This window comes from Nanorana parkeri, unplaced genomic scaffold, assembly GCF_000935625.1.
Source record: "Nanorana parkeri isolate BGI_ZX_2015 unplaced genomic scaffold, ASM93562v1 scaffold183, whole genome shotgun sequence".
Taxonomy (NCBI): domain Eukaryota; kingdom Metazoa; phylum Chordata; class Amphibia; order Anura; family Dicroglossidae; genus Nanorana; species Nanorana parkeri.
In genome coordinates this window covers 1699855-1710356 of record NW_017306451.1, presented here as the reverse complement: position 1 = coordinate 1710356, position 10502 = coordinate 1699855, and the positions used below count along the sequence as shown (strand labels likewise).

Below are 10502 nucleotides of genomic sequence, written 5' to 3'. Positions count from 1 at the left end.
GGGGATGGCCAAACTGCAGCCCCCCAGCTGTGGTGGAACTACGAATCCCATGAGGCTTTGCAAGATTCCCACAGCCACATACATGACTCCTGGAGAGAGATGCTTCATGGGATTTGTAGTTTCACCACAGCTGGAGGGCCGGAGTTTGGCCATCCTTGCTGTAGATGGAAGGACCAATCATCTCTCTGGAAGCTGATTGGGGAAACATTTCTGTGCAAGTTGGAAATCATATTCTTTGCTTCTTGGGTGGTGGACAAATTGCAGTGAAGTTTAATAGTCTTTACTTGCAGTATTCAAACTGTAACATTGATGGCACTGCCTGTAACAGAGGAGCTCCTAAACCAGGATCAAACTTGGTTTCCCTGTTCAATAATGAAATCTAATATTCAGCAGTGGGCCTAATCAGAAGTTAAAAAATGTTCACAAAGTTTTTTTTCCCACTGAGAATCAATAATAAAGACTGATGTAAAAAACAAAGGCTCTTTTATTTATTTGCACTTTTATTGTGCATGTCATGCAACATGCAAATGATGTCTGTAGCTGTTTCAAAGCTTTGTTTTTTTTGTTTCTGATTTGATATGTGATTTGCACATGTGCTAGGAGCTTTATAGTCTAATATACTGTAAATCAGAGGTACTCGTAAACCTTTAAGTTGTGACCCTAAATGTCAGTGTGTAGTTTCCTGGGACCCTTGTGAAAACTTTTTAAATAAAGGGACAGTTCACTCTTTATCAGCACCAGATTAGTTTGGATTATTTTTTTTGCTTTGGTTTTAGTTTATATTAGCCATCTGTTTATGCAGGTGTAATATGATATAGTAAAATTAAGCACTCACTGCAAATGCTGAAGAAAACAGGTGAATCTTGAGGGTAGAAATAAGAGGTAACTTCTTGACCTCTTACATTTTTCTACCTGTAATAGTTAGAAACATCACACCAACAACCTTTGATCAATTGTTGTTACACTGCATGCTGCTCGAATAAGGCATTGCAAAAACATGTTCAAAAATTAGCAACTCTAAATCCGTCACTCCAATATCCTTTTCCATCAGTTAAAGCAGATGTGATTGGTTGCTAAGGGTTTGAACCCATTCCAGACCTTCCTCTCTCTATTGTCACCCACAAGGTGCTTTTCCTTGCAGTCACCATACCAAGACAAGTGTCTGAGTTAGCAGCCTTATTTTGGAAAGGACCCTTTCAAAGCTACACTACAACAAACAAAAATTAGCAGGTCAGCAAAATTTCCCAAATTTAAGGGTTGCTAAAATTCCTAACGACAGCCCTAAAGCTGAGCATCTTTCTAGCTCAAATTTCTTGAGCGCCCCAATATTATTTCAAATCTCACACAAACAAAGCAATCTTAATTAATATAGGTTTCCTTGAGACAAATCTATTGATGACAATGTAAACATGTTTTCTGTCACCCCATAACTACTTAGTTATAGATATCCCGTCACCTTGCCTCATGCAGGGCATCCCCTGACCCCCATATACTCATCTCACTTGAACTCCATTGCAGCGCCTAGCTATTCTGTAGCTGGTGTTGAGATCAGCTGTATCATTGACCTAAGGGAGCGATTAGTCACCCACAGTCAAGTGACATTGCTCGGGCCTAGTGATTGGCTGCTAGGTCCTGGTACCATTACAAGGGGCAGGTCACATGATCCTCCATAACCAGAAGTTGCAGGTATTCTCAATGGCTGCAGAGGATCAAGGAGCTTCAAGGGAGCAAAAGTAAGGCAAGTGAAGGGTGTCAAGGATTGCCTTTCCAGAGACCCCGTCATTGTGCTCTGCATAGAAAAGGTGACATTTTAACTATGAAGCTAATTGTGCAAAGTTTCCATCTATACAAGCAGTTTGACAGAAGAAAGTTAATGCAACTGTCAATTTTATTACAAATATAAAAAGTTAATTGTTTTGCTAGGAGTTTACATTTTTTCATAATTTAATACATGACCACATGTTTTGCAAGTCTTTTTGTACATGTCCTCTTCAATATGTTCCTCTGGACCATACTCATGTTGGTGACCAGCGGTGTCTCTCCTCCACAAGCTGCTGCGCACAGCATGTCGCAATTCTAGGACACAAAAAAAGCACTAAATGTACAGCCACAATGGTCAAAAATGGAAGAAAACAGTATAAAGGAGCTCGTTTACAAAAACAAATGTAGAAAAGTCCTCACCTCCTAGACACTTCTATTAAACATCAGTATTGCTCGGTTTGTACATTGAGGTCTCTTTTGTATGAATGGAATACCTGTAAAACTAGATCTTGCCAGCGGCAGCTCCTTGATTAGGACAACTGAATGACAACAGCCTACATGACATGATTTTCTAGCATGAAAGTTCCAGTTTTAAAAAGGAAGGAAGGTTATCAACTTGTGGGCAGCTTAAACGACACCTTTTTCCCCAGTGTCACGGCCATACCATTTTTCCCAGTGATAAGGCACCTACACACAACTCAATTTAGCAATTTACAGCAGATTGGGGAACGTTTGTACACGTTTGGGCCATTCCTGATGATGGAGTCTGCCTGGGGGGGGAAGAATTACTGGGCTGGTATAGGTTTTTTATTATTGTATTGCCCCATGGCAAGCTGGTGCTTGCAGGTTAAAATTTGCACCAAGTTGCACGAAACGTGAACCATTCTGAGGAGACTGCCACTGAGCCATGGACTGCTAGCAAGCTACCTGCTTCTCAGTAAATTGTTTTATAACATGGTCTTCACCTGTACAGATGACAGAAAAAGATATCCTATTGACACTGGTACCTACAGATTTTCTAAAGATGACTTTTGTATGGAATAGCCAGTGATTGTCCTCCCGTTACTCTAAGGAGAACTATGGGGAAAAGCCCTGACCCCATAGTTCTCCTTTAATATTCAGTGAACAACCTGAGACAACAATTTCATTGTCGAAGGGAATTCTCTCTGCTAGAGTCACTGGAAGAAGGTCAGAAAGTTAACCTTTTTTACAATGGAGATACTTCTTTTAAATGTAGTGACTCTTTAAAACTTCACCAGATCAACTCCTTATCAATACTACACCAATTAACACTGCACAGAAACCTGTAATATGAGTTGCGTAAGCGTGTTAAGAAAGTGACGGGTATAAAAACAAAGTCTTCACATAACTAATACTACTAAGGTCTTAGGGCTTGTTCACACCATAAACAGTGCGTTCTAGAGGGGTCAGCTGCTGGAACACACTGTATCGCATCCCGGTCGGCTTCCTGCATTCAGGGCGGGATGTGGTGTGGCGCTGCGTTGGAGTCAGTGGCACCGCAGAAACATCGCCCCCCAGAACAGGTGGCACATAAGTGCCTGCGTTCCGGTCCAGTGCAATCTGCAAAAATAGTTCAAAAATAGTTTTTGCAGATCGCACTGGACCGTAACGCATGCACTTATGTGCCACGCGTTCTGGTGCGGCCGATCGCACTGCAGGAAGCCGGCTGGGATGCGATACAGTGCGTTCCAGCAGCTGACCGCTCCGGAACGCACTGTTTATGTGAACGAGCCCTGCACATCTTCCTACATCAACAATAAGCTATAGTTTTTCACTTTACCTTTTACTTTTTTGTCAAACCGCTTTTGTTTCCTTTTATTCCTGTTATCTTGTCGATCTTCTTTAGCTTCTTCAAGAGCTTCCTCAGTGCCCCATACTTCTAAAGAGCGTTTAACTATCTAAAAATAATAAGCACATTAACCCTTAGAGCAAAAAAGGAAAAAAAAAAGACTAGAACTGCAAAACCATTTTGCATAGTTAGGTTATGTAAAACCTTTGTGCACCGACTGTCTACCAAATGATTTCTTTGCTCTCTAGGTTTACACTTCCAATGGCCAACATCGCTATGCAATAGCAAATGTAAAACCTTTGTGCACCGACTGTCTACCAAATGATTTCTTTGCTCTCTAGGTTTACACTTCCAATGGCCAACATCGCTATGCAATAGCAAATGTAAAACCTTTGTGCACCGACTGTCTACCAAATGATTTCTTTGCTCTCTAGGTTTACACTTCCAATGGCCAACATCGCTATGCAATAGCAAATGTAAAAAAACTTGTTAGAAAATGGTTTCATACCTGCGATTTTAAGTAAAGCTTCATATCACCCCAATGAGAATTTTGAGGGTTTTTCTTCAAAATGAATTTCAGCACGGGCTCCCGTTTATCAATATCACAGTCTTTTAGCAGGTACTCCCTTTTGGCTTCAGTCCGTGTTATAAGCTTGTGCTTTTCTTCTGAATCTCTAAAGAATGATTTTTAATAATATAAAAACAAAACTTAGTCAAAGTGTGGTTTATATGGAGACTGGGTTTTGTGTCTGAACGATTGGATGGTGAGAATGCAAATATGCAGTTCTAATCTTAATGCGGAAAGGTATGTTATGGCAGTTATGGTACGGATATATAGCAGGGCATCCCGCGCCAGGCCTATTCTCATCTCTTGGATCATTTAAAGTCACCTGTCCCTTTAAGAAAAAGTATCGGTAATTGGTATCGGCAAGTACATGAGGGGATGTACTTGTACTTGGGCCTGAAAAAGTGGCATCGGGACATCCCTACTCTGCATGCTCATACATTCCTATAGGCTTCTCAATACCAAAGCCATGTAAAGCACAGGTACGAGCCTAGCTCGGAAGAATATTACAAGCGGCCGTCAATCTAGTGAGTAATATTTAGCTGAATAAGGGAAAGATGAGTTTAAGTCTGGGTAGGGGCCTACGATATAAGTGTAATTACATTCACAGAAGCTACAGTCTCGAGTGCTCCATAAGGCGCGCCGGACCTCCCTGCGTCCTATGGTCCGGTGCGTCTTATGGACCGCAAAATACGGTATACACTGTTAGGGTAATCCGGCCGCTGTCATAATACAAAGAAAACAGCAGGAATTCCTCAATCAACACTTACAAGTGTTGATGGAGGAATCTGTTCTATTTTGTTTTTTTTTTCACACAGCCCGCGAAATAAATACAACAGTGTATGACCAGCTTAGGCCTATCAGAAGACTGGCAATTCAGACTAATTGTATGATGAAAGATACAAAAGTAGAGGTTACCGTCAGTGAAAACCACATGTAAAAATAATTTGTTTCAGATATACAGATCCTGATGATCATGCCTCCTTTAACATCATGGGCCTCCAACTGATCAGTGAGACTGGCTGTCACATTTAAGGACCTATAGGGAGGCTCAGGAGATGGCAATGCCAACAATAAAGATTTACACATACATTCAAATGCCTTTATCTCTATATAGAGCCAAAGATAATCTCACCGCTCCAATTCCTTAGCCACCATCAGTAACATGGTTACCTCTATGAATAAGCCTGCGGGTGAAACATGTGAGAGGTTGTAGTTGGTTGGGGGTGTGCGGTGCTGTTATTTGCTGCTTTATACACTTTTATTCACTGATATACTGAATTTACTGTGAATTTCAATAAAGTCCGCAGGATTGGAATTCTCTAGATAGTGTGGTCTGTTCGTATACTGCTGCCTATATCTCTAGCTCTACTGATTATTTTGACATGTAACGTTCACTGAAAGTGGCCTCCACAATTTTTTCCCCCATATGCACAGTTTACATTAAGCTTTGTGTTAGTTTTACTTTTAGTGGAGTTTACTTGGAAAGCCCCTGCAGAATGTGAAATGTACTACAAACACTGTGTATGGGACATCTTTACTATATATCCTGAAAATACAGAAAAAAGTGTGAATGTGCCTTTAGAAAATGTTAAGATAGAAATTGAACTAGGGAGCCACAACTTCATGTGCCAGAACTGTGTTTAATTTCAGTCTCTGGCAAAGAAACCTTCCTGGAAATCAAAATAGGATGAAAAATGTCGATGAATTACCTGCAGGCATCACATACTGCCAAGTCAAAGTGATTGCTTAAATATGAATCCATAAAATCTTTGTTGCACTCCTCACAAATTAAATAATCAAATTCCAGTACAGGACCTGCAATGAGTGAAGGAAATCATTTGAACTGGTTTGGTGATGGTAAATCTATATACATTTAACTTTGCAAGAAAAGGACAACCTTTTTAAATAAAATGGTGTGATTACATTTCAAACTGGCCTTGTGCACTCATGTGGTTAGAGAACTTTACGTTACAGATACTTGTATTTCTTGTCCTGGACTTGATAACTACAGTATATTAAGTATTAGGTATGCACCGATACCAGTTTTTCAGTATTGAGTACCGATATTTATATTTCGGTACTCGCCAATACCGATACCGATTCAGTAGCATGGAGCCAGCTTCCCAGGCAATCAGGAAGTCAGACAGCGTGTCATTCACAGCTGCCCGGCTTCTTGATTGCCCGGGAAGCCGGTTCCATACTGTTTGGCCGGCTCAATGCCAATTGGCCAGGAAGCCAGCTTCTCAGCCAATCAGCATGGAGCCAGCTTTCCGGTCAATCTGGAGGCCGGGAGGCAGATCATTACCCGCAGCCTGGCTTCCCGATTGGCTGGGAAGCCGGCCAATCAGTATCAAGCCAGCCAAACAGCATGGAGTCGGCTTCCCGGCCAATCAGGTAGCCGGGCCACCAGTCATTACTCGCAGCCTGACTTCCTGATTAACTTCCTGATGGAAACTAGCACTTTTTGAGCTTACTGGTTTTTTTTTTTAAATAAACACATGGCACAGTAGGGATCATGATTGGGTACAAAAGCCAGCTGTCAATCAAAATTCTTTAAAGCTGAACCCTGGGATTTTTATTAAAAAAGTACCTTGGCAGTGGGGACCCTGAACTGCCTTGGTAACCCTAGGGGTAGAGGAGAAAGCTGTGATACGTACCTTATTCCTTGCTCCAGTAGGCTTCCAGTGATCTCCTCTTCTCTCCGACGCTCTGGTTTGTGGGGGGACCTTCACCACCCTCACATACAATGCAGGACAGCTGGCTTTGCACTGTATGTTATGACATCAGAGCGCCACCGCCAAAGAGAAAAGGCTTCAGGGGCCCAACTGCGCAGCCAAGATAGCGACCTAGCTTTTTTATACTGCATTTAAAATAAGCAGCTAGATCACCCCTCCTGATTAGGAAGCAGCCGAAGAGTGATGCAGCCATGTCTTTGAACTGCGTCAAAATATTGATTGCCACCACTTCCACATGTAGTAGAGTCTGAGTGGCTCCCTTTGCTCTCCCTCTCCCAGTCTCTCAGTCCAATTCTGCTGTGCAAGGGATTACAGGAGAGAGATATGAAGACAAAATACAGGTACTATTCAAATTTGGAAAAAAAAACATTTAGAGGCCCATTCATAGTTGAAAGCGGATACAGCTAACTGCTCTACTCGGAATGATATTTAACACTGTGGCTTGCATTTTATGACCCATTCATACCGCAGTACAGGGTGTACAGTCTGAAGTATGTAACAGAGTTTTTACTGAAGTTTCTCTAAGTATTCACAATGATATTTATTGCTTTGCAATGTCTATCCACCCCAGACTCTACTGTCCACTTCCTTATTGGCCTTCCATCTTTGCCACATTAGTCTTCTCCTGTGAACATAGACATCTATTTTTAAATTGAGTCATGTATCAGACAGGATATGGAAGGTTTACCTGGTTGATGAACCACATTTTCTACTGGCTTCTCTTCGGTTTGCTCCTCTTCTATAAAGAATCCTCCACCAGAATCAACAATCCTTGGAAGAGGTTTGAAAGTTGACATCCCTGTGTAAGAAATGTTTTAGTGGTGATTTTCATGATTTAATACACGGTTTCCCCGAAAATAAGACCTACCCCGAAAATAAGACCTAGTACTATTTTTGGGAATTGCTCAAATATAAGACCTACCCTGAAAATAAGACCCAGTTGTGACCTTTCCCAGGGCCGTTGGTTGCATAAGGGGAACCTGAAGAGCCGCGGGAGAGAATCAGCGGTGCCAATGAAGCCGGCGCTAGAGGAAGCGAGGCAGCAGCACAGGGACCAGAGCTGCATAAGCCGATGCCTCCTCTATAGCGCTGGCTCCTGTCACAGGTGGAGTGATGCCAAATGCACTCCGCCTGTGAGGAATGGATAGTGAAAGTGGGCTTCGCTCATTCTGGCCAGTGATTGGTTACCCGATTGCCCTGATCACCCTATTTTTGAATTTGCATTAATTTTGGATTGTTGTACATCAAAAAAAAAAAAAAGACCTACCCTGAAAATAAGACCTAGTGTGTTTTTTTGAGCCCAAAAAAATATAAGACAGTGTCATATTTTCGGGGGAAACACGGTAGCAGCTAATCGCCCAAAAGTGATACTGCAGTTATAGGTGTTTTATGAGCGGAGTCACCTACTGGCTTCTTATATACCTTAGGGACTCCAGCAGTGAGATCTGCCTACCTTAGCTGCAGATTCCATGTTCATCTTGGATACTGGGGTGTACCAAGATGAATTTTTGGCAGAACATGGAAAATACCAGCTTGGTATTTTCCCACTCCATCTACACATCTCCATAACAGGTAAAAATCTATCAAGCAGAGTGGACCCCTAGCATAGGGTACATCAAGTGTGTAGGCCCCAGCACAGAGTTTCTGGGCCATATAAGAAACTATTTAATGGTTTAACTTTAGTATCTACCACAAATTATTTTTAATTTAACTCACTCTTTAAAAGTGCTTAAGGGGAAACTTATGAAAACTGGAGCAGACAGAATCTGGAGCAATTGTTCATATTAACCAAAGCAGCTTCTCTTTTTAGTTTGTTCAGTTAAAGTGGACCGTTACACTCAAAAATCAAATTCTACCAATGCATCCGTATGTGTATGATGATTAATAATAACACAGACATGTCAGGTGTAAAATGCTGTGAATATGAAATACTTGCAGAGCATTCACTTCCTGCTTTGAAAGGGCAAAAATGACTTCAGTTTACCAAAGCAATGCACACTGGGATTGCCTTGTCATCAGAAGTGTATTGCTGGGAAATCTCATCTGTAATCTCACGAGATCTCAGGGAAAGGCATATTCCTACTCTGACATGATATGGTCACATGTCCTAGTCACGTGCCAGAAATCCAGGAAGTAAAAGGAGATCTAGTAATCTGCCCTTAGTTAACATGGCCACTGCCAGAAGACTGGGGAAGAAAAGAGAAATAAGGTATGCAAAGAATACAAAGCCGGCAATTATCTAGAAGTATGTGTTTGTAGATTGTCATTGCTAAACATTTCTAAAGGTGTGTTTGTTGTTATTTTAAAGATATGGGTAAAGGTCCACTTTAAGGTTTGAAAATGACAGAAAGAAGCTGATTGGTTGCCATGGGCAACTGTTCCAGATTCTGTTTGCTCCAGTTTTAATAAATTCCCGTTTGTCTTTTAAAACATTTTCTGAATCTAAAAGTGTCTTTTTGGAGACATAGTCATAGCAAGTAAACAGTTATGGTATGATGTAAGAGTACATAAACATTACTGTCATGGTGTAATTACCTTCACCAGTTGGGTAAGGTCTGCTAGCAAGCCGTGCTTGTCTTAACATCAATGCTCTTTGTCTATTGCGCTCTATCTTAGCTCGGACAGCAGCAGGTAGTATCTTCTCTTCCTCCTGGTGAGGTTGTGCCACTGGCTCAGAGTCCATCTTTACTCTATATTCAGGCCACAGTTATAGACAGGACACCAGTAAATCTGCAACATAAGGTAGTTATTTGCAACAGACATCAAATAAGTGTGTGTGTGTGTCCGTGTGTACTTGAATGTATTTTTAAGATTTAACTCCCAAGTTGAGTGTTACTTTTTTTAAAAGTTGCAAAATATCATAGCACAATAAATATAAACAAAAGTTTAAGCTTTCCAGGCCTTTACATTTAGGGAGGAAAAGTCAAAGACTACGGAGAGCTCAAACTGTCTGATGACCCACTCCATGTATGGGACATGTAACTGATACCCTGGACTGAAAAGAAGTGGTTAAATGATGCTGACCAGCTATGAACACAGAAGAGACCCGTGGTGGAAAACAGAGGAGCAAGTGGGGCACAGTGATGAAGCACTGAGAGGGCGAGTAGTCATTGCCCACATTTTTCTAATACAGGAGAATGTAAGCTATGACTAAGGCTTGTATAACTGAAACACGTTAAGAGTCTTGTTGCTGTGTTGTACTAGATCTTGGCTTTTATTAATCAGAAAGGAATTATGGATCGTATTTGGACTCCAGCACTATTACTTACTTGCAGTCTTTGGAGTGTAACAGGAGCCCTGCCATTAAAGCCGACCTTAACCCCGTCACTAAAAATCACCTCAGCCATCAGCTCTGCACGCTGATATAAAATCATCTTGCATTCATTAGTTAAATAAACATATTTTTCTTTTACTTACAATTATTGTTTTTCCACTTCCTGGTCCTCTTGGGCACAAATGATGTAATGTGCCCAAGTGTTGCATCCTGGGAAGGTTACACCAGCAGAACATTGCTGGGAAATCTCATCTGTAATCTCATGAGATCTTGGGGGAAAGGCATTTTTCTCCCCTGTGATGATATGCATGGTCACATGTCCTAGATACATGTGCCAGGAAGTAAAAGGAGATC

General features: G+C 41.4%; 1 protein-coding gene across 2 annotated transcripts; it reads right to left on the bottom strand.

The window, feature by feature from the left end:
• Positions 1-1927: 1927 nt before the first annotated feature.
• Positions 1928-9637, bottom strand: XPA (XPA, DNA damage recognition and repair factor). 2 transcript variants are annotated; one of them, XM_018555101.1, is made up of 6 exons: positions 9399-9637; positions 7563-7677; positions 5849-5954; positions 4080-4245; positions 3563-3680; positions 1928-2076 (listed from the first exon to the last, which is right to left on the bottom strand). In XM_018555101.1, exons 1-6 carry the CDS (start codon positions 9555-9557, stop codon positions 1928-1930), a joined length of 813 nt encoding a protein of 270 aa, XP_018410603.1. In that variant the 5' UTR covers positions 9558-9637. The 2 variants fall into 2 exon arrangements, with proteins under 2 accessions (XP_018410603.1, XP_018410602.1); XM_018555100.1 differs by having other exon boundaries at positions 7563-7673; positions 9410-9637.
• Between the last annotated feature and the right edge of the window lie 865 nt (positions 9638-10502).